The sequence below is a fragment of the Heptranchias perlo genome, chromosome 5, assembly GCF_035084215.1.
Source record: "Heptranchias perlo isolate sHepPer1 chromosome 5, sHepPer1.hap1, whole genome shotgun sequence".
Taxonomy (NCBI): Eukaryota; Metazoa; Chordata; class Chondrichthyes; order Hexanchiformes; family Hexanchidae; genus Heptranchias; species Heptranchias perlo.
The window spans coordinates 73,070,948-73,094,879 of record NC_090329.1 but is presented as its reverse complement, the minus strand read 5'-3'; the positions used below and the strand labels follow the sequence as shown (position 1 = coordinate 73,094,879).

The 23,932-nt window shown below is 44.4% G+C and overlaps 1 protein-coding gene across 2 annotated transcripts in view; it reads left to right on the top strand.

Annotated features, from left to right (window-relative positions):
- smpdl3a (sphingomyelin phosphodiesterase acid like 3A) overlaps positions 1 to 23,707 on the top strand; it is a 38,302-nt gene extending 14,595 nt beyond the window's left edge. For both annotated transcript variants that reach the window (XM_067984595.1, XM_067984596.1), the window contains exons 5-8: positions 1,540 to 1,718; positions 7,009 to 7,189; positions 10,987 to 11,111; positions 20,542 to 23,707. In XM_067984595.1, the coding sequence (XP_067840696.1) occupies positions 1,540 to 1,718; positions 7,009 to 7,189; positions 10,987 to 11,111; positions 20,542 to 20,847 (791 nt within the window). In that variant the 3' untranslated portion in view covers positions 20,848 to 23,707. The remainder of the gene's footprint in view (positions 1 to 1,539; positions 1,719 to 7,008; positions 7,190 to 10,986; positions 11,112 to 20,541) is intronic.
- The last annotated feature ends 225 nt before the right edge of the window (positions 23,708 to 23,932 follow it).

The following is a 23,932-nucleotide window of genomic DNA, read 5'->3' as shown; positions in this document are numbered from 1 at the left end:
ACACCCGACTTGTGACTTATAGTTGGTGGAAAGGCTTTGGGGAGTCAGGAGGTGAGTCACTCACCGCAGAATACCCAGCCTCTGACCTGCTCTTGTAGCCACAGTATTTATGTGGCTGGTCCAGTTAAGTTTCTGGTCAATGGTGACCCCCAAGATGTTGATGGTGGGGGATTCGGCGATGGTAATGCTGTTGAATGTCAAGGGGAAGTGGTCATTGCCTGGCACTTGTCTGGCGTGAATGTTACTTGCCACTTATCAGCCCAAGCCTGGATGTTGTCCAGGACTTGTTGCATGCGGGCACGGACTGCTTCATTATCTGAGGGGTTGTGAATGGAACTGAAAAAGGTGAAACCATCAGCGATCATCCCCATTTCTGACCTTTATAATGGAGGGAAGGTCATTGATGAAGTAGCTGAAGATGGTTAGGCCTAGGACACTGCCTTGAGGAACTCCTGCAGCAATGTCCTGGGGCTGAGATGATTGGCCTCCAACAACCACTACCATCTTCCTTTGTGTTAGGTATGACTCCAGCCACTGGAGAGTTATCCCCCTGATTCCCATTGACTTCAATTTTACTTGGGCTCCTTGGTGCCACACTCGGTCAAATGTTGCCTTGATGTCAAGGGCGGTCACTCTCACCTCTGGAATTCAGCTCTTTTGTCCATGTTTGGACCAAGAGCCGAATGGTCCTGGTGGAATCCAAACTGAGCATCGGTGAGCTCAGTTTGGATGGTGAGTAAGTGCCGCTTGATAACACTGTCGATGACACCTTCCATCACTTTGCTGATGATTAAGAGTAGACTGATGGGGCGGTAATTGGCCGGATTGGATTTGTCCTGCCTTTTGTGCACAGGACGTACCTGGGCAATTTTCCACATTGTCGGGTAGATGCTAGTGTTGTAGCTATACTGGAACAGCTTGGCTAGAGGCACCGCTAGTTCTGGAGCACAAGTCTTCAGCACTACAGCCGGGATGTTGTCGGGGCCCATAGCCTTTGTTATATCCGGTGCACTCAACCTTTTCTTGATATTACATGGAGTAAATCGAATTGGCTGAAGACTGGCTTCTTTGATGGTGGAGATATCGGGAGGAGGCCGAGATGGATCATCCATTCGGCAGTTCTGGCTGAAGATGGTTGCAAACACTTCAGCCTTGTCTTTTGCACTCACATGCTGGACTCTGCCATCATTGAGGATGGGGATGTTCACGGAGCCTCCTCCTCCCGTTAGTTGTTTAATTGTCCACCACCATTCACTACTTATGGATGTGGCAGGACTGCAGAGCTTTGATCTGATCCGTTGGTTGTGGAATCGCTTAGCTCTGTCTATAGCATGTTGCTTCCGCTGTTTAGGATGCATGTAGTCCTGAGTTGTAGCTTCACCAGGTTGGCACCTCATTTTTAGGTACGCCTGCTGCTGCTCCTGGCATGCTCTTCTACACTCCTGATTGAACATTGTTGATTTGGTTGTTGGAGATTTTTACTGGATCCTTCTATTACATAAATCGCATATTCCTGAGTTTGCTTTTTCTTTACTATAGGTGGGTTCTACACCCAGGTCTTCAATTGTAGTGTTACCCAGCAGACCCTTAGGATAATCAGCCTAAACACTAACTTGTACTACAGTCCCAATGAAGTGACCAAGAGAATTCCAGACCCTGCAGGGCAGTTTGTGTGGCTTGAAGAAACATTAAAGAAAGCTCATGATAACAAGGAGAAGGTAAATCTATTTAACAATCTTCAAAAGAGATATGAATTTAAAATAGTTGAAGCAGATTTTATATTGAGGCAAAACATCCTTTTAATCTGACAAGTCACTTATGATTTCATTGCTGTTTTAATATCATATGTAAAAATGTTAAATCTCTTTGTAAATGAACTCATTACAAGTATTTAACAGCTTAGCTCAGTTGGTAACACACTCATTTTTCAGAAGGTTGTAGGTTCAAGCCCCATTAGGAACTTGAACATATAGTCTACCGCTGACACGTCAGTGCTGTACTGAGGAAGGGCTGCATTGTTGGAAGCGCCGTCTTTGAGATGAGACTTTAACTGAGGCCACGTCTGCTTGCTGAGCTGAATGTGAATGATTCCATATTATAAGAACTGTATCTATTCAAAAAGTTATCCATTAGTTGTACAGTACTTTGGATGTCCTGAGGACATTAGATGCTATACTACATCAACAACAGCTTGCATTTATATAATAAATAAATGTAAAACGTCCCAAGGCACTTCACAGAAGCGTTATTGGACAAAATTTGACATCGAGCCACATGAGATATTAGGAAAGGTCACCTAAAGCTTGGTCAAAGAGGTAGATTTTAGGGAGCGTCTTAAAGGAGGAGACAGAGGTAGAGATTTGGAGAGGTTTAGAGAGGGAATTCTAGAGCTTAGGGCCTGGGCAGCTGAAAGCACGGCCACCAGTGGTGGAGTGAAGGAAATTGGGGATGCATTGAAGGAAATTGAGGCCAGAATTGGAGGAATGCAGGGTTCTCAGAGTTTTAGGGCTGGAGGAAGTTAGAGATAGAGAGGAGCAAAGCCTTGGAGGCATTTGAGCAAAAGGATGAGTGCAAGTTTGTATTTTGACCATTTTAAGAGTTACAAATTCAGCTTGTAACACCATTTATTTCTTCATTTGCATGTATCCACATATCAGTTTGGTAGGAAAATCAAGCCAGCATTAGTTTTTTTTCACTTTTTCAGCTGGGGAGCCCACATGATCTCCCCTATTGTGTCTATAAGACCATGGCCTTCATGTATGAGCTTCAGTTCTTTTCTCTCACATTGGGAATGAGTCACAACACAAGATGTTCCACAGCATAAGAGAAATAAACTTTCCAAAAACACTGCATTCCTATATTTTGTTTTGTAAATTTCCACAATTTCTTGATGATTTTGGAGGTTTCTCTAATTTTATTAATTCTACATAGAATAAATTGTATAATGCCTTCATTGAATAACAGTCATGAAGAGACCCTCATTTATCCACAATTTTGAAGTTTTCAAAATTTGCTGAATGATTTAAAGAATGAAATTCAGTGATCCTTTTACAGGCTAAAGTGGGCAACACCTTCCCTGAAAGTTTAAAGACAGACAAAAACAAAAATGCAATAATCCTTCCAGATCAGAAGTAGCGTGAAGACGACTTGGCATCAGGTCCAAGTTCTGGGACCTAACAAATGAAACACAAATATTAAAAAAAAGTGTCAAATGCCCTGAAAAAAGCTGTTTTTTTAGGGAGGAGTTAGACATGTTGCAGAGTGGGCTGATCTACTTGTAGCTGATGCTGCGAACAGAATCTTTTATCACTGAGATGTGATAGTGATCATTGGCGCTGAATGAAAACTAGGCTGTTGGAAATAGTAGCATGCTCTATTTCACCACCTTCTAAAATAAAATGGTTCCTGCATTAAATTTGCCAAATTATCTCAAATGCTAGCATTGGTAGCAAAATCTGGAGCTGAATGAGGGGAACAGTTTATTAGGAATAGGAAGCACAGACTTGGATTAAGGAGTAATTTCCCAACTTCGCACTGCCAGTGAAGAACTTTGCCCACTGAATACATGTTGGAAATCTAAGTGTACACTGCGCTTGATTTTCTGGCCAAATGGTCTGAACATCATGCACGGTGCTTCCTTGAATTTCTGATGTGCGTTAAACGACAGATGAAGTTGCCCACCAGCAGTGCAAAATCAGAAAGTTAACTGTAAAACCTGACCTGTTATTTCTACCTGCTTAGACAGTTATCCTGCATTTTCTGATGGCAGCTACCTGTTATGGTGTAAATTGGGTGGCTGATATGGGAGAATGGCAAAAGTCACTCCCACCCACTTTGTGTGCCTTTGGACAGGGCCAGCAGTGATAAAAGTACCCGTCTCAAACTGGTGGGCACTTCAGTTAAATATACATTAGGACGTCCAGAATTGCTAGATGGCAACAAGTACACTGGAGGTTATGGAGAGGACACCGTAATATAAAAATAAGTTTGTTTTAGCCATTTCTTAACTTTTCTTCATTTATTTATATTTTGTCCAAGGCAGCATTATTAATACCTATAGGACACCCCCTACTTGATGTTTTTGAAAAAAAAGGAAGACATATGGAGGGATACCAGCAGGTGTGGCTGCATGAGAGATGCTTTGTGTCCATTCATTGATATCTGCAAGCCACATCTGCAAACAGATATAACAGACCTCATTTTCGCAGACAATTAATACAGGTGGAGGCTCCTCTTCCCAAAGTAAGTTGGGGCAGCAGGACTGATGGCACCACTATAGTACATGAAGGTGTCATCAACTGTAATGCTGGATGCTTCCTTTAGTGAGCTGTCCATATAAACACAACAAGCTACTTGAGGGCAAAGTATATAGCCTGGCCTTAAATCACAAGTTTGTACAATTAAGTTATTGGGGAGAATTTCTGCAAGGTTCTCTTGATGTCCTCCCATAACTTCAGTGGAAGATTGGCCACAAACCTGGAAAAATGATATATGCAGTTTTTAGCTGTATATGCTGTTTCACCAGGGTTCTACTGAAGTTAAGGCGGGACATTGGGAGAACCCCTGCATAAATTCCAGGCAATTGTAATTTTTAAAAAAATAACCAAAGCAGCTAATAAAAAACACTGCTAATTTAACATTTTGGGCTCGATTTTAGGATCGTGTTTCCGGCGGGTTTCCAGCGGGGGGGCCCCGAAAATCCCGATCTCCGGTCACGTGACCGGATCGCGACGAAATCCCGGCCACTTCCGGGTACCGCGCTGACGTGCGGGGCTGCGCGCGCAAGCCCCGCTGGTGGGAATCCCGCAGGCAATTAAAGCCAGCGGGGTTCCACTTGAGTGTACTTACCTTGCTTGTTGAGGTCAGTTAATGAGCTGAAGCAGCTGTCAAAAGAGGAAGTGTGGGATTTTAGGTTCAAGGCAGTGAGTTTCCCACACTGGGGGAAACAGTCTCCCTCCAACCAGGCGTGTTGCAGCCAGCAGCCTGTGGCAGGTGCCAAGGTGCGCTCCACGGGGGAGAGCCCTCACCCACGCAGGAGGCCACCGCGTCACATAGGGCAACCCCTGCCCTCCACCACCCCCCGCCAAGCCAGAGGACAGACCGACACGAAACCGCAGCCCCAGTCCGAGGAACCACACACCTACCCTGCACAACCCCTCAGACCAACACCTGCCAGTTGGGTGGTGTGTGGAGACCCTCGGAGGACGAAGAGCATGACCAGCACCAGCAGCCTCGCAGTCCACGCCGTCCGCCGCAGAGACGTGGATCCCCCCAACACGGTGTTGTTGCACGCCCACCTGCACAGCAGGAGGGAGGGCTACCGCAGAGAGAGACGCGTCGCAGAGGGCACTACCCTCGCCACAGGGTCCACAGACCGAGGCGCAGCTCCCCGGACCTCTCCGAGCAGCAGTGCACAGGGAGGCGCAGATTCGCTCGACATGTAGTCGTGGAGATCTGCAGCCTCTTTCATGCCGAGCTGCTCCTGGCTGGCCCCAGCACCAACTGCTTACCTGTCGCTGGCAAAGTCACCACTGCCCTCCACAACTTCTCCTCCGCATCCTTCCAGGGTGCAGCCGGCTACACCGCCGATGTCTCTCAGTCGTCTGCGCGGACGAGCCCTGCAAATACACCTGCACCTACTCTGCAGTAACACGATGGGTGGCATCAGTGGTGGGTCCTCATAGTGATACCCAGGAGCGGGCATTATTGGACACAACGGACAGGATTCGCGGAGACATGGCAGTGGTGGTGTCAATATAATGTGTGCTGTTTCTTGCTCTGAAATTCAATATAGGTAACACCCAGGACAAACCCTCAGACACCCTTGTGCACCCCCTTCATGCTGACGAGACGTTTGCCTTACGCTGCCTACTGCACATATGTGATGCATGCCCTGTGGCTGCAGCACAGGTGGTGGCAGGTTGAGTGAGGCTGGCCGTGAGGGAGATGCACGAGAGGGTGAGTATGGGATGGAGCAATGAGATTGTATGAGGAGTGGGTTGCGTGTTAGTGGCAGGGTGAGTACTGGCGAGGTGAGTAGGTGGAGGTAAGATGAGGATGGGGTGTGAGTGGGTATGAAGGGTGATGTGACAGAATAGTGTTGGCGGTGCCGAAGGAGATGTGGGGTGGGGGCAGTGTTGTGGCAGACGGAGTGTAGGGGAAAGACTTCGTGTTCTCACTGCGGCTGACCTACTGCGGTCATTGCAGTGCCTCCTGCACTGTATGCAGGTGGGCGATATGTTGGTGGCGCAGGTGACCCCCTCTGCCACCTCGAGCCAGGCCTTCTTGGTGGCAGAGGCAGGCCGCTTCCTCCCGCCCGCCGGGGGGAAGATCTGTGTCCTCCCCCTCCTCCTCACCCCATCTGATGATACCTGGGGTGAGGCATCATTAAACTGGGAGCAGCCTTCCCCTTGGGCTGCTCCATGCTGCAATTTGTCCCATTGGTTGCAGCATCTGTCAGTGGAGGACTGCCCCTCTAACTAGAGAGCCTCCAGCTGACAGATCGTACTGCGCATGCGCAGCCCGCCCGACGCGCAGGCCAGCGCCGTGGACCCCGGAGGAGCAGGTAATTGATTCCTATTAGTGGGTTGCCTGCTACGATCACGTGGGCAACCCACTAATTTCGCCGAGCGTGTTGACCACGCTCCCGGAGGACCACCCGCTGGGAACCCGCAGGCCTGCTAAATTCGGGCCCTTTGTATTAATAGAATATTGGACCCCATTTATGCAGTGGGATCAATTTATATTGCAGTTTTTCAACAAAAATCGTACAAAACAAATGCCGGTACAACCAGTGAAATTATCGCTTCTCTTTGTTGGGGGGGTGGGAGGGTATAATTGGAGAGCACAAATGCTCTAAAGATCCAACTCTTTAATGCTTTGGATGGAAGTGCCTCCTCTGTATTGGAAAATATGCAGGAGGGTTAAATAAACACATTGTGCCAAATGGGAGTTGATTTCTAACCAATTAGTTTATTACCAAAAAGTAATTAATGTACTTTCTCCCAGGTTTATCTCATAGCACATGTTCCTCCAGGCTACTTGCCAGATTCAATGAGCACCACTGCAATGAGGGAGAAGTATAATGAGAAGCTGGTGAAAATTCTTCGCAAATATAGTGACCTCATTGTTGGGCAGTTTTTTGGTCACACTCACAAGGACAGCGTAATGGTCCTTCTGGATGATCAAGGTAATACATACCTTTTTTTAAAAAAAAAATTCTTTCCTCCTTTTCCTGCCAATTTTCTCCCCATTCCCCTCCTCCTCCTCTAAGGATAGCATCAATTCCCTGCTTGGATATAGTTCTAGGGGTGCTGCTGATCCTCTGTTACCTTGTCCAAGTGGCCATTCTTAATGAATAAGCCCAGAAAATGGAACAACAGACTATTCTACTGTAGAGAACAATACAGTGGAGTCCAATTATGTTATACTTGAATTCCACAAACAAGCACCTACATCAATGGTTTCTGAAAATAGATCTCAGGACAGGGCAGAACTGTGAATGCTTAACTTGGGATGTTCAGGCTCATTGAAGTATCTTTCCCCCCACCCCCCCCACCCCGAGAGCAGCTAACCTCAGACCAAGAGTTGGCACCGTCTTGGTCTGAAAGGCTTAGCCATTCACTGCCTTAGCATTCTCCTTGAAATAATATGCATTTATAAAGTGACTTAATTCAATATATTTTAATGTAATTTTGTTCCTCCCTGAGGGCATTGCTTTATTTCATAAATAAAAGCCATCCTATCCATCGCTAAGACTGTTTACAACATTGCCCACCTCCATCCCTACCTACCTCATCCCTACTGTTAAAGTTATCCATGCTTTATATCATCTCTAAATGATTTTCCACCATTGTCTTCCTTGCCAGTTTCCTATACACCTCCCTTTATAAATTGCAACTCATTCAAAACTTAGGCACCCATGTCCTGCTCACCCATCACCCCTGTTCCCACTGAACTACTCTCTGTCCCCCACGCATTAAGTTTAAAATCTTAATCCTCATCTTCAAATCCCACCATGACCTCCTTCCACCTTTGCAGCCCCCAACCTTCATCTCCCACACCCTTCGGTCCTTTGACTTTGGCCTTCCCTTTGCCTTCCATTAGTGGCAGTGTTGGTTGAAAACCAATTAAGAGAGTGGCATTTTTTTTTTATTCGTTCATGGGATGTGGGTGTCGCTGGCAAGGCCAGCATTTATTGCCCATCCGTAATTGCCCTTGAGAAGGTGGTGGTGAGCCGCCTCCTTGAACCGCTGCAGTCCGTATGGTGAAGGTTCACCCACAGTGCTGTTAGGTAGGGAGTTCCAGGATTTTGACCCAGCGATGATGAAGGAACGGCGATATATTTCCAAGTCGGGATGGTGTGTGACTTGGAGGGGAACGTGCAGGTGGTGTTGTTCCCATGTGCTTGCTGCCCTTGTCCTTCAAGGTGGTAGAGGTTGCGGGTTTGGGAGGTGCTGTTGAAGAAGCCTTGGTGAGTTGCTGCAGTGCATCCTGTGAATGGTACACACTGCAGCCACTGTGCGCCGGTGGTGGAGGGAGTGAATATTTAGGTGGTGGATGGGGCACCAATCAAGCGGGCTGCTTTGTCCTGGATGGTGACTAGCTTCTTGAGTGTTGTTGGAGCTGCACTCATCCAGGCAAGTGGATAGTATTCCATCACACTCCTGACTTGTGCCTTGTAGGTGGTGGAAAGGCTTTGGGGGTCAGGAGGTGAGTCACTCACCGCAGAATATCCAGCCTCTGACCTGCTCTTGTAGCCACAGTGTTTATATGGTTGGTCCAGTTAAGTTTCTGGTCAGTGGTCACCCCCAGGATGTTGATGGTGGGGGATTCGGCGATGGTAATGCCGTTGAATGTCATTGGGAGGTGGTTAGATTTTCTCTTGTTGGAGATGGTCATTGCCTGGCATTTGTCTGGCGTGAATGTTACTTGCCACTTATCAGCCCAAGCCTGGATGTTGTCCAGGTCTTGCTGCATGCGGGCTCGGACTGCTTCATTATCTGGGAAGGGTTCAGGGTAGGTGAGATCATGCTTTATCTTAAATTAATAAGCTAGAAGGAAAGGTTGAAGGAATTACATTCTGACTTAACTAGTCACTGAACTAAAAAAAAAGCAACTAACCAAAAAGAAACAATTTTCAAATCTATGAATATTATTTTTGTGGGGTAATTTTCCTACTTTGCACTTCTAGGAGGAAGCTTTGCCAATCGCCAGCAATTGTCCAAAATTCATACATGCACTAGGCATGATTTTCCAACCACTTAAATTAATAACTGAAAAGCCAGCATGCACCCAAATTTCCAAAATGTCCAGTGGGAGAGATTCCCCACCAGAAGCACTGAGTCAGAAAATAACCCCTTTTAAATCTACTGTATGAACATAATTCGGATTGGGATGGGTTTATGGAAAGTAAGCCTTATATTTTGCTGCTGACATCTGTATGCACTATTTTCTATGCAGTAAGTTAGTGGCTGTAAAACAATGGGTATAGGTGCAGGTTATGGAAATGTTGGGCTGTATTAGAACCTCTATATTCTGTCCAGAAGATTCAATACATCCAGGTACAGGAACAGAAAAATCGGCCCTGTAGTAGTTTTTCTTATTTACTATCCACCTATCTATAGTGGATATCAGTTACAAAATTAATAGTACCATCAAGCAATGCTGCTTACCAATAACCTGCTCACTGCTACTTGGTTCTGGTTTCATAAGAACCACTCGGCTCCAGACCTCATCGCAGCCTTGATCTAGACATGGACACAAGAGCTGAATGCCGGAGGAGAGGTGAGTGGAGCTTCCCTTCAGGGCAGCAAAAGTGTGAAGATTTCTAGTGGAAGGAAATGATAAGCGAAGTAACATGTCTTGGTTTTGAAATTCTGGGAAAGAATGAGTCAGTGTAAAAGATTACCCTGGGTCTTGATTTCAATACACTGAGGATGTTAAGAGGAGCATGTGAGGTAGTATGTTTGTAGCTTGAGAGGAATACAAATAGAAAGTTTAGACAAGCACTGCTTTATTGGCATAGATAAAATAGTGATGACAGAAGTTGAGATGGGGAAAAGAGGTTGGAGACCAGAGGTGAAAGAGGAATCACCAGTCAGGTGAAGAACCTTTTCTTGTATGTTGTCTGGGAAAGATATGGGTGCAGTATTCAAGTCTTGAATGGCCTTGGGATCATAGAGAATTAAGTTGTTGAGGTGAAAAGAAATGCTTTGCAGAAAAGAGGAAATCAAACTTTTTGGAGGCAGCTCTAGCAATGGAGAAGATGTGGAAATTTCACTTGAAAGAAAGACAGACTTGCATTAATATAACACCTTTCATGTCCTCAGATGTCCCAAAGCACTTCACAGCCAATGAATTACTTATGTAGTGTAGACACATACAGTAGCCAACTTGTTTACAGCAAGGTCCCGCAAACAGTAATGAAACGAGTGACCAGTTTGTCTGTTTTGGAGGTGTTGGCTGATGGATGGATATAGGATACTGGGAAAACACCCTGTCCTCTTCGAAAAAGTGCCATGGGATCTTTTGAGTCCACCTGAACAGGCAGATGGGGCTTTGGTTCAAATCTCAGCCAAAAGATGGCATTTGCAACAATGCAGGGCTTCCTCAGTACTGCACTGACGTGTCAACCTAGATTATATGTTCCGTTTCTGTGCTGGGTCTTAAACTCTCAACCTTCTGATTCTGAGACAAACCGACAATGACACTGATACATGTGTTGACAACAGAAGAGATAGTCTAAGAATGTTGATTTAATTAATAGTTGTAAATGTTCTGGGTTATGAATTTTATGATTTTCTCTTTTGTATTGTAATCTATTTTTATTAGATTAAAAATGCATTGTTTTAGATTTTTTAAAATATGCAAATAAATTACTAAGGAATATATTTTAGAAGGATAAGTGTTAATATCGCAAAATAGCTCTAAAAGCTTTGTATGATTACGTCATTTTATTTCCTGATCTTTGTTTTCCTCCACCAGGGAATCCTATCAACTCTTTATTTGTGGCACCGGCTGTAACTCCACAAAGAGGATTTTTGGACCATGTAACCAATAACCCAGGCTTTCGCTTGTACAAATATGACACAAATGACTACAGCTTGCTGGTAAGTGTCTGTTGCATGCAAGTACTTGGACATCAGTGGTTAAGAATGGTAGCTAGATGGGATTCCTCTACACTTATGGAACAAATGCCTTCACAGGTCATAGTGAATCAATCAACCAACTCCATTATGGACTAGTGTGCGATGGGGCCCCTTTTCTGATATCAGAAAATTTTGTAACCTCCTCTCCCTTTTCCCAAACCATATTGTTTCCATGACTGTATATATGCCAAAAGGTCACATAGCTCTCTAAAGTATGGTTTTTGCTGTCGCTCTACTTATAGAGGAACTGTTGCAAATTTGGGTCTGCTGTAGATACCGTCTCTGGTTCAGTGGCATCAGTTGATCCAGTAAGTGGCCTGAGCATCTTACTTTTATGGGAGTTGACTCATACTGCCCTAAATCTGTTCACTTGCCAGCATAGCCAAGGGATGTAGCAAAAGCAACCCCTTGTGTTCTGGCTATATAGTCGTGCTTCTTCAATGTCACTGAAGGTGGACCAAGCAAATACTTGAAGTGAGGCTTGGCACAAATCGTTAAGTTGCTTTATTTCATGCCTGACCATAACAGTGCAACAGATAAAATCAATTTTACTAAGTTCAATCAGTACAACTTATCTTTGTGCAATTATACAAAATAATGAATATACCATGCTTCCCCACATCAGTGGGTCATCTTACATGACTTCAAGAAAATGACTTCTAACTTCCTCCAGCATTTCTGAGTTTGAACTTGCCTAAAGCTTTTGCAGCTCTCTATTTAAAAGCCTAAATGTTTTTTAAAAAAAAACTTTTTTTTCCTCTTGGCAGAATATTTTTTGCTGCTTAAGTGCCAAGGCTATAGGCTAAGATGTTTGTATAGGTTTACGGAAGTTATACTAAATATTATTGAACAGAGACTTTATTGGTACGGTCCAGTCCTATAGTGTCAGCTTGGCTCACTTGGTAGCAGTTTCTGAATCAGTAGGTTGTGGGTTCAAACCCCAATATGGATTTGACTACATAATCTGGGCCAATACTCCAGTAGAATACTGAGAGTGCCGTATTGCCAAAGTTGCCATCTTTTGGATCAAATATTAAAGCAAAGTCCTATCTGCTTGCACAAGTAGACACTATTTACTCCAGATCAGACAACAATACTGTTTTGGAAAAAGGCTTTGTGAGGCTCTGAAGCTGAGGACAGCAGCTAGCTGGCCTCTCCAGCCAGCAAACTCCCATAATCCACTTGCACCTCCTCAAGCATGCACTAAGATTCACCCGCTGCTACCTTCTCAAGCTCTTAGATGGATATAGCTGTAAAGCTGTACTAGCACTTATGAGTGATGAATGATGCAGGTTGCTGTGAGATGCTGCTTATTTCCTTGGCCCTTACACTGCTGACTGGCTCCTAGATCATGCTTAAATAAACAGAAATGTAACACATGTTACAATGCTGACTGCAAGAAACCAATTCAAGCCATGCTTACATGGCAATCTACTGTGTCTCATGGTGGTGTGCATGAGTATGCCAGTGTGAGAGTGAGTAGGGGAAAATGATGTAACAAGAAGAATGATATTAGCCTTCAGCTTGGAGGTGTCTTTGGGATTAATCCCTCTGTTCCCTCTATATACACATATTGCCAGTAATGTCCATTATAGCCTCTTTGAAAGCTGTCAAAGAATGTTAGCCATCCACATTTTTGTTCCTTAATGTTATAGGCTAACTTGCCTTGCAAGCAGAGAAGTAGTGTTGAGATGTTGGAAGTTTCAAGAGCATATATAATGACTCTAAAGTACCCATCCTAAATGCTAGTGTTTGAATGTGCATCATGCAGCTAGGTTGTTTTAAAGGAATTTTGGTGTGAAGCCCTATTAAGATGTTCATCTTGTAAGTATTCCAGTTGTAAGTTGTAGCTTGAATGCATGCTTAACTGTAATTTGGCCATGCATGGCAAGCATCAAAAGAGCTCTAAGAATGTCTAAGTGCTTTATAATGAGCAGCAATACATGTGTAACAGATTTACAGGCAACACTTGGGGCCATCTACCTAGTATACCTGTTGAGTAGCCGTGCCTCGGCAGCTTTCTTAATGATTGCCATCCTCTGTGCTTCAGTGTACTTAACAGGCCACATACAGCACCACTTCTGCCCGCCCATAACAAGAAAAATGTCATGGGGGCTAGGGGGTAGAGCCAGGTGCAAGGCTTCCCTATGCCATAATTTCATGCTAGTGTAACTCAGTCAGGACCCAGCATATCTCTGGAGTACAGTATGGCAATTGAATTGAAGTGTACCCACCTCCAGGTGGGCAAAAGTTGTCTCCACTCGTGGGGTCCAGGCCAGGGACCCCCAAAGAAAGAGCATTTTATCCAAAAAGGTTGGGGGGGACATCCAGGAGATACAATCAGAGTGGTGTTTGTGCTCATCCAACTTTTATGTAAATTAGGTGCCCACCCATTGGCCCCTGTTAATTGTCACATTGCATCGCAAGAACTTTTAAGACCAGTAAGTTAGAAGATATGACGTCTCTTAGGTGTTTCAGTCATCTTTGTGTTGCTTATAGAATCATAGAAAATTTATGACACAGAAGGAGGCCATTCGGCCCATTGTGTCCACGCCGGACTGTTGATTGTTTCTTTCCTCTTGAGTTTCTGTTTACTTTCTTTTGCTTCTCCGTGCGCAAGTAACCTACAAACATACAAAAACACAGACGGAAAAGACCAGCTGGTCCTTCAAGCCTGTCTCAAGTAGTCACGACACAACTAAGCATCATGATTCCCAATGTACCCTCCCATTTGTAGACATGTATTCTCTTGGGAGAGGCAAAAAAACCCAGATCTAGGCCAATTCAGGAAGAAAAATCTGGAAAATTCCTTTTCCGATCTTCTGATCCCCAGAGGCAATCAAAATGAGTTCCAGGAAATCAATGACCATGAGGTATATACTCAACGTCCCACCTATCTTTTCTACTTAGTGATATTAGCTACAGCAAGGAACTCGTACAGCTTCTTTTTGAACTTCTGCAGCAAATCCACACTCACCACATGTGCTGGTAACTTATTCCAATTGTCTACATGCAGAACCACTTCCATTAATAACAACCATCTGCCTGCACGAATGCAACCAATTCTCTATCTAATCTAGGAACTGCCCTCCTATCCCACAGGACTATCATAATAAAGTAACCTATTGTGCGACACCTTGTCAATAGCTTTCTGTAAGTCCAAATAAATAATGGCAACAGGGGAACCTTCATCCACCAACCTCTTCAGAAAAATTCAAGCAGCTTGGTGAAACATAACTTTCTTTTCCAGAAGCTATATTCCTTGCACAGGCTTGTTCCCTCTGAGTGCCTTGAATTCGCATTGATTGTGCTCCTCCGCCAGCTCAGGATCTTCCTTTAGTATCTTTCTTCCATTGTCCCTACAGTGCTGTTTTTTTCCATTATCATGCATGCATGTGACATCCTGCCTCTGACCAAACCTTTTTCTAGCCTCCTTATTTCTGAGCAACTATTTTGGACCTCTTTTGTATTTTAAGAGTGTCTGCTCCTGCTCTGGATCTTTGTGCCAAAGACCTGTCCCTCCAACCACTTTGTGCTGTCAGATGCTAGACTGCACCTCACTCCATCCCTAGCTGTCGAGCCTTTTGACCCCAGCCCTGAGTTCTCCGTCACTGTAGGCGCCCAGCCTCCTGAATGCAACCAAACCTAAAATCCCAGCTCTGCCCAGTGCTCTGAGGCCCCAAGTTCCCCAGGTGTGCATGCTCCTAGGTCTCAGCCCCTTCATGGCTCCTCCCATCCAAGTACCAGCTCCCTCCCCCAACTCTCTCCCAACATTTATCCCTACCACATATCCAATTTTTTCAGTCACCCTCATGGACCATTCGCAGATCTCCTGCCCAACACCTTCATGGCACCAATCCTTTCACTACCTCCAGGCCTGAGTCTCCACCCATGCCCCCACTTTATCTTTCATCCATACACACTCCCAGATGACCACTTCCCCACTCCAACCCTCCCCCTGCCGCCTGCTCATCCCCCTCCCTTAATACAATGCTCTTCTCTAATCTGTGACATGTTGGCTTCCATCTTGCTGTGTACCCCAGGCATTAAAAAGGTATGGGATAAAAATTAAGTGCATCAGTAAAGGAACATCTATGAGAGCCATACAAATGATAGAGTGTCAAAGAGAGTTTCAGAACGAGTGAGATGAGAGTCAGACAAATGGAAATTGAGGCACCGCAATGAGAAAACTATGTGCGAGCCATACCCACATATAGAACCATAGAAATTTACAGAACATTAGACCCAACATGCCTGTGCCAGCTCTTTGATAGAACAATCCAATAGTAATCTCACTGCCCCACTCTTTGCTCATAGCCCTATATCTTCCTGTTTTGAATATTTATCCAATTTTCTCTTAAAAGGTGAAGTGGTCTCTGCCTCAGCCCCTTCCTGTGGCAAAGTGTTGGATGCTCCAACAGCCCTCTATTTAAAGTAATTTCTATTTGTATAAAGAACAAAAGTGGACCCTATTGGGTTTATATAGGATATTGTCCTATATCCCTATTGCCCTTATGTGGAGGTATTCTAAGATATCGTCAGTACATCCTTTACCGTTAATACAAGTTCAAGAACTATGAAACACTGAAACATCTGGTTAATACTTTATAATTAAATCAAGTCAATGGGATAACAAAACACAACCTCTTGCATGCAGTGAATGAGATATAGGTATCAATACTCACATACCAAGAACTCCTCAGGAGGTCGCAAGCATGGCAACTTGACTGTTTATGCTAGCCTCAGTAAGACTAGATTGAAGTTTCCTCCGGAGCTCCAGTGTGTTGTATCTTTTATAGGTTTAATTACGCAGGACAAATGTGGATACCATATGTCATCACGTTCTGTGTCTATAGAATCATAGAATCATAGAAGTTACAACATGGAAACAGGCCCTTCGGCCCAACATGTCCATGTCGCCCAGTTTATACCACAAAGCTAGTCCCAATTGCCTGCACTTGGCCCATATCCCTCTATACCCATCTTACCCATATAACTGTCCAAATACTTTTTAAAAGACAAAATTGTACCCGCCTCTATTACTGCCTCTGGCAGCTCGTTCCAGACACTCGCCACCCTTTGAGTGAAAAAAATTGCTCCTCTGGACCCTTTTGTATCTCTCCCCTCTCACCTTAAATCTATGTCCCCTCGTTATAGACTCCCCTACCTTTGGGAAAAGATTTTGATTATCTACCTTATCTATGCCCCTCATTATTTTATAGACTTCTATAAGATCACCCCTTAACCTCCTACTCTCCAGGGAAAAAAGTCCCAGTCTATCTAACCTATCCTTATAAGTCAAACCATCAAGTCCCGGTAGCATCCTAGTAAATCTTTTCTGCACTCTTTCTAGTTTAATAATATCCTTTCTATAATAGGGTGACCAGAACTGTACACAGTATTCCAAGTGTGGCCTTACTAATGTCTTGTACAACTTCAACAAGACATCCCAACTCCTGTATTCAGTGTTCTGACCAATGAAACCAAGCATGCTGAATGCCTTCTTCACCACCCTATCCACCTGTGACTCCACTTTCAAGGAGCTATGAACCTGTACTCCTAGATCTCTTTGTTCTATAACTCTCCCCAACGCCCTACCATTAACGGAGTAGGTCCTGGCCCGATTCGATCTCCCAAAATGCATCACCTCACATTTATCTAAATTAAACTCCATCTGCCATTCATCGGCCCACTGGCCCAATTTATCAAGATCCCGTTGCAATCCTAGATAACCTTTTTCACTGTCCACAATGCCACCAATCTTGGTGTCATCTGCAAACTTACTAACCATGCCTCCTAAATTCTCATCCAAATCATTAATATAAATAACAAATAACAGCAGACCCAGCACCGATCCCTGAGGCACACCGCTGAACACAGGCCTCCAGTTTGAAAAACAACCCTCTACAACCACCCTCTGTCTTCTGTCGTCAATCCAATTTTGTATCCAATTGGCTACCTCACCTTGGATCCCGTGAGATTTAACCTTATGTAACAACCTACCATGTGGTACCTTGTCAAAGGCTTTGCTGAAGTCCATGTAGACCACGTCTACTGCACAGCCCTCATCTATCTATCAAATTCGTGAGACATGATTTTCCTCTCACAAAACCATGCTGACTGTTCCTAATCAGTCCCTGCCTCTCCAAATGCCTGTAGATCCTGTCCCTCAGAATACCCTCTAACAACATACCCACTACAGATGTCAGGCTCACCGGTCTGTAGTTCCCAGGCTTTTCCCTGCCGCCCTTCTTAAACAAAGGTACAACATTTGCTACCCTCCAATCTTCAGGCACCTCACCTGTAGCTGTCGATGATTCAAATATCTCTGCTAGGGGACCCGCAATTTCCTCCCTAACCTCCCATAACGTCCTGGGATACATTTCATCAGGTCCCGGAGATTTATCTACCTTGATGCGCGTTAAGACTTCCAGCACCTCCCTCTCTGTAATAGGTACACTCCTCAAGACATCACTCTTTATTTCCCCAACTTCCCTAACATCCATGCCTTTCTCAACCGTAAATACCGATGTGAAATATTCATTCAGGATCTCACCCATCTCTTGTGGTTCCGCACATAGATAACCTTGTTGATCCTTAAGAGGCCCTACTCTCTCCCTAGTTACTCTTTTGCCCTTTATGTATTTGTAGAAGCTCTTTGGATTCTCCTTTGCCTTATCTGCCAAAGCAATCTCATGTCCCCTTTTTGCCCTCCTGATTTCTCTTTTAACTTTACTCCGGCAATCTCTATACTCTTCAAGGGATCCACTTGATTGCTGCTGATGCTATCATTTGTTGTCTTTGATGTCCTAGGTTGTTTATTACACTCCGGACATTCCACACAAGTGCTCGTTAATTCTCTGTAGAATTTGAAGTCTTATCTCTTCCCAGTACATCTATAACACAACTCCTATTCATACCAGATTACTCCCTACAGTCTCCTTGACTGATTTACTATTTTCTTATCTCTTCTCATGGACGGTTAGTGAGATAATGTCTCCTATATTCCAGGTCTGACCTTGTACAGCCATTGCAGAATGAGTCTTTAATATGTGGATCTATATTTTAAAAGCCTACTCTGGCTATTCCACCTGATACACCTATACTTACAGATCCAGCATTGACCCTTGAAGTACACCACTTCTGACCCTTCTGCAGTCCGAGCAATACCCATTTACACCAACTCTCTTTCTCCTGTCTATCAAACATCTTTCCGTCCACATTGCTATATTTTTTTGTTGTACCACATGTCTGAATTTTTCTGATCTTTGAGAGGAAAAGAATCGGGGAGAGAGAGAAATACCCAGAAAGACTGATTGCATGAGAACCCGAAAGACAGTTGGATGAAGCAGGTTTTTTTAGTTTTCTAGGAGCAACACATGGACTATCAATATATATATTTTGTGCATTACATGGTTTAACACCATTGTCATTATGAAACATCATGCCATCTGACTCTTAACAACAAATACTTGCATTTATATAGCGCGTTTAATGTGGGAAAACATCCCAAGGTGCTTCACGGGCATAAACAAACAAACTTGACCAAGCCAAAGAAGGAGCTTTTTTTTCGGGGGGAGGTGGGGTGACTGAAGGTTTGGTCAAAGAGGTAGGTTTTAAGGAGGGTCTTAACGGAGGAAAGAGAGAGGTAGAGTGGCAGAGACGTTTAAGTGGGGAATTCCAGATCTTAGGGCCTACACAGCTGAAGGCACGGCCGCCAACGGTGGGGTGAAGGGAGTGGGGGATGCGTAAGAGGTCAGAGTTGGAGGAATGCAGAGTTCTTGGAGGAGGTTACAGCGATATGGAAGATCAAGGTCATGGAGCGATTTGAACACAAGGATGAGAATTTTAAATATGAGGCGTTCGTAGGCCTGGAGCCAATGTAGGTCAGCGAGCACAGGGGTGATGGGTGAACGGGACTTGGTGCGAATTAGAAAGTAGGCAGCAGAGATTTGGATAAGCTGAAGTTTATGGAGGTGGAAGATGAGAGGTCGGCCAGGAGAGCATTGCAATAGTCGAGTCTGGAGGTAACAAAAGCATGGAATATAGGAACATAGTAGGAGTAGGCCATTCAGCCCCTTGAGCCTATTCCGCCATTCAATGAGATCATAGCTGATCTATATCCTAACTCCATCCACCCGCCTTGGCTCTGTATCCCTTAATACCTTTGGCTAGCAAAAATCAATCGATCTCAGATTTAAAGTTATTAATTGAGCTAGCATCTACTGCTTTTTGTGGGAGAGAGTTTCATACTTCTACCACCTTTTGCGTGAAGAAGTGTTTCCTAACGTCTCTCCTGAATGGCCTGGCTCTGATTTTAAGGTTATATTCCCTTGTCCTAGACTCCCCCACCAGCGGAAAAAGTTTCTCTCTATCTACCCTAACAATTCCTTTCAAAATCCTAAAAACCTCAATCAAATTACCCCTTAACCGTCTATATTCCAGGGAATACAAGCCTAGTTTATGTAACGCACCTCATAATCTAACCCTTGGAGCCCTGGTAACATTCTGGTGAATCTGCACTGCGCTTCTTCCAAGGCCAATCTATCCTTTCTAAGATGCGGTGCCCAGAACTGTACTCAGTCCTCCAGATGTGGTCTAACCAGGGCTTTGTATAGCTGTAACAAAACTTCCTCCCCTTTATATTCTAGCCCTCTAGTTATAAAGGCTAACATTCTGTTAGCCTTTTTGATTATCCTTTGTACCTGACCACTACATTTTCGTGATCTGTGTACATGGACCCCTAAATCTCTTTGGAACTCCACTGTTCCTAGCTTTTCACCATTTAAATAACAGTCGGATCTATCCTTTTTTGGTCTAAAATGGATGACCTCATATTTGCGTGCCACAGTTTTGCACTCATTTAATCCATCAGAGTCGCTTTGTTATTTTATGCTCCGGTCTACACTGTTTACTGTGCCACCAATCTTTCTGTCATTGGCAAACTTGGATATATGGCTCTCTATTGTGTTATGTAAGTCATTAATAAATATAGTGAATAGTTGAGCCCAAGCACAGACCTTTGTGGGACACCACTAGTCATTTCCTTCCAATTCGAGTACATACCCATTATCCCTTCTCTCTGTTTTCTACTGCCCGGATGAAGGTTTTGGTAGCTGATAGGCTGAGCTGGGTGATGTTACAGAGGTGAAAGTAGGCAGTCTTTGTGATGGAGAGGACACAAGGTCGGAAGCCCAGCCCAGGACCAAACAGGACACCAATGCTGCAAACAGTCTGGTTCAGCCTGTGACTGTGGACAGGTAGGGGGATAGAATCTTAGAGATCAATGCAATGAGAGATCCACTAAACTAGCTGCTTTTTTAAAAAAAGAACTTTTTAAATTAGATCTGTACCAAGCAATACAATGGAGAAAATATTCTTTTTCTTGCAGGATTTCTGGCAGTATTACTTGAACCTTACGGAAGCCAATGAGGAGAAAAGGCCTGACTGGAAGCTGGAATACACCATGACAGAAGCCTATGGCATTAAAGATATACAACCACAGTGTTTGTATGATTTAACTAATCAGTTCATAATGTCACACAGTAAGGAATTCCAAATGTATTATAACCATTACTTAGTCAGTTATAATACCAGCATTGAATGTATTGGCCTTTGTAAAGTGAAACAGATATGTGCTACAAGATATTTAGATCACGCCTCATACACTAACTGCATTCAAAGAGGGCTAAAGTAGGGCTGTTTCCAGGAACAAGTTTGTATTGAGCCCTAAGAGGCCTGTATTCTTTCTTTACTTAAATATTTTTTTTAAATCTTAATTTCTTTTATTTCCTGGCAGGCTATTTCTTTTTGCTCTTTTTAAATCCATTTTCTCTAAATCTCATTACTTTCTCTCTGTTTTCCCCTTGTACTCTATCAATTCTGTTTTGCTTTTATCTCTCTACCATTCTGCTTTCCTTCTTTCTGTTTTACTGCAACGCAATTTTTGCTGCTGGTGTAATATGTTATATTTTTTGTGCTTCTGTGGATATTTCCATATTCTGAGGGTCAATGATCACATCTGCAAGGAAGCCCTCTTTCCTGATAGTGGAATTAAGTTGGTTCAGTGGCAGCACTCTCGTCCACTCTAGAGACTTTTTTATTCGTTCATGGGCTGTGGGCGAGGCCGGCATTTATTGCCCATCCCCAATTGCCCTAGAGAAGGTGGTGGTGAGCCGCCGCCTTGAACCGCTGCAGTCCGTGTGGTGAAGGTTCTCCCACAGTGCTGTTAGGTAGGGAGTTCCAGGATTTTGACCCAGCGACGATGAAGGAACGGCGATATATTTCCAAGTCGGGATGGTGTGTGACTTGGAGGGGAACGTGCAGGTGGTGTTGTTCCCATGTGCCTGCTGCCCTTGTCCTTCTAGGTGGTGGAGGTGCTGTCGAAGAAGCCTTGGTGAGTTGCTGCAGTGCATCCTGTGGATGGTACACACTGCAGCCACGGTGCGCCGGTGGTGAAGGGAGTGAATGTTTAAATTGGTGGATGGGGTGCCAATCAAGTGGGCTGCTTTGTCCTGGATGGTGTCGAGCTTCTTGAGTGTTGTTGGAGCTGCACTCATCCAGGCAAGTGGAGAGTATTCCATCACACTCCTGACTTGTGCCTTGTTGATTGTTGAAAGGCTTTGGGGAGTCAGGAGGTGAGTCACTCGCCACAGAATACCCAGCCTCTGACCTGCTCCTGTAGCCACAGTATTTATGTGGCTGGTCCAGTTAAGTTTCTGGTCAATGGTGACCCCCAGGATGTTGATAGTGGGGGATTTGGTGATGGTAATGCCGTTGAATGTCATGGAGAGATGAGTAGATTCTCTCTTGTTGGTGATGGTCATTGCCTGCCACTTGTCTGGTGCGAATGTTACTTGCCACTTGTCAGCCCAAGCCTGGATGTTGTCCAGGTCTTGCTGCATGCAGGCACTGACTGCTTCATTATCTGAAGGGTTGCGAATGGAACTGAACACTGTGCAATCATCAGCGAACATCCCCATTTCTGACCTTATGATGGAGGGAAGGTCATTGATGAAGCAGCTGAAGATGGTTGGGCTCGGACACTGCTCTGAGGAACTCCTGCAGCGATGTCCTGGGGCTGAGATGATTGGCCTCCAACAACCACTGCCATCTTCCTTTGAGTTAGGTATGACTCCAGTCACTGGAGAGTTTTCCCCCTGACTTGTACAGAAATCACTAAAAGCTAGTGGACAGGTACAAAATATAATTAAAAAGGCTTATGGAATGTTGGCCTTTATCTCAAGGGGGCTGGAATACAAAGGGGTAGAAGTTATGTACAGCTGTAAAGAACTCAGGTTAGACCTTATCTGAAGTACTGCATTCAATTCTGGGCACCACACCTCAGGAAAGATATATTGGCCTTTTTTTTTACTTTTTATTTTTGTCTTTTAATTCAATATTTCTTACCCTCTCTTTATTTTGTTTTCTGTAACTGATTTTACATTGAATTTGCTATTCTAACTTACACTTCCTGGTCCTGTCTCTGCGCTGCTTATTAACATGCTTCAATCTGATTGGTTAAGGGGATACACCACAGCTTGCCCTGTTCACAGAGGTCCCAGTTGCCCTGTAGAGGGCGCTGTGCAGGGTTGAGGACCCAATAAGAAGAACTTGCAGTCCAAAAGCCTATGGGCAAGTCCAAGTCTATCGAGCGGTGGGCACTTTTGTTCGCCACTCGTAGTAAAATCCAGCCCAATAATAGCAAAAGATATGATGCACATCAAGTTGGTTTCAATAGCAACATATTAATTTGCTATGAACAAACCCACTGTGGCTACAGGGCCACCATCTTCTCCACCCACAGCAGCTTCAGAGGAGTTGCCTCATCCTCACGATAGGATAGAATGCTGATGCCCTCTATTTGTACAATTGTGAACAATTTTCTCCTGCATGAAGATGGAATAGTTTTAATAATGTTAACATTCTCCTATGCTTCCTTTTTCAATTTTTGTCAACTTTCACCTCTTGAAATTGAAGATTTGCAACTGTATGAGAACTTTGACATTAAAGGTGATGTACAAGAAGACAGGCATGCATGGATGAGTAAACAAAGATATAAATGCAGGGCTTTTTATAGCACCTTTCATGACCTCAGGACGTTCCAGAGCACTTTACGACCAATGATATTGCTGCTCAGTTTGGAGTAGTCCGAATATGCTGAATTACAACAGAGGAGGAAAGAGAGGTTGTCCTTGACTCTACTCTGGCACTGTGATGGTCTCATTTCTACACAGTGGGTGGGGAAGCAGATGTTTAATTTTAATCAGGGTGTCATTCTCCCAAAATCTTTTGAATGTTTGCGGTTGTCCCAATCTCTGCTCAGGAGGAAGAGGGGAATGTTTTGTTCGTAGAGGAGAGGGAGATTTCCCAATTGTGCTCACGGGTGTTCAAATTTTATTGATTATGGGGAGGGTGTTGAAATTTATTAAATTGGTGGGGGTGGGTGGTCCCTCAAAATCTATTCATTGTTCAGTTGTCCTGATCAGTGGGGTGGGGATGAAATCTATTCAGTGGTGGGAGTATGTTTGGTTTATGGGGATTTTCAGTGTCTGCAATCAGTGGGTGGGGGGCGGGGGGAGCCTGTGTCCTGAGATTTAATCAGCGGAGTGGGTTGGTGCCCCCTTGTATGTGTTGGGGGGTGGGGGGACGTTGTTCAGGTGTCTCTATCCCTACTTAATGGGGTGGGAGAAGTTCTCCCATTTTCTTTATTGCTCTTTCTGCATCACGTCCACAATGGGCTGACTATGTTTGTTTGGTGCAGGGAGTGCAAAGGGTAGAGG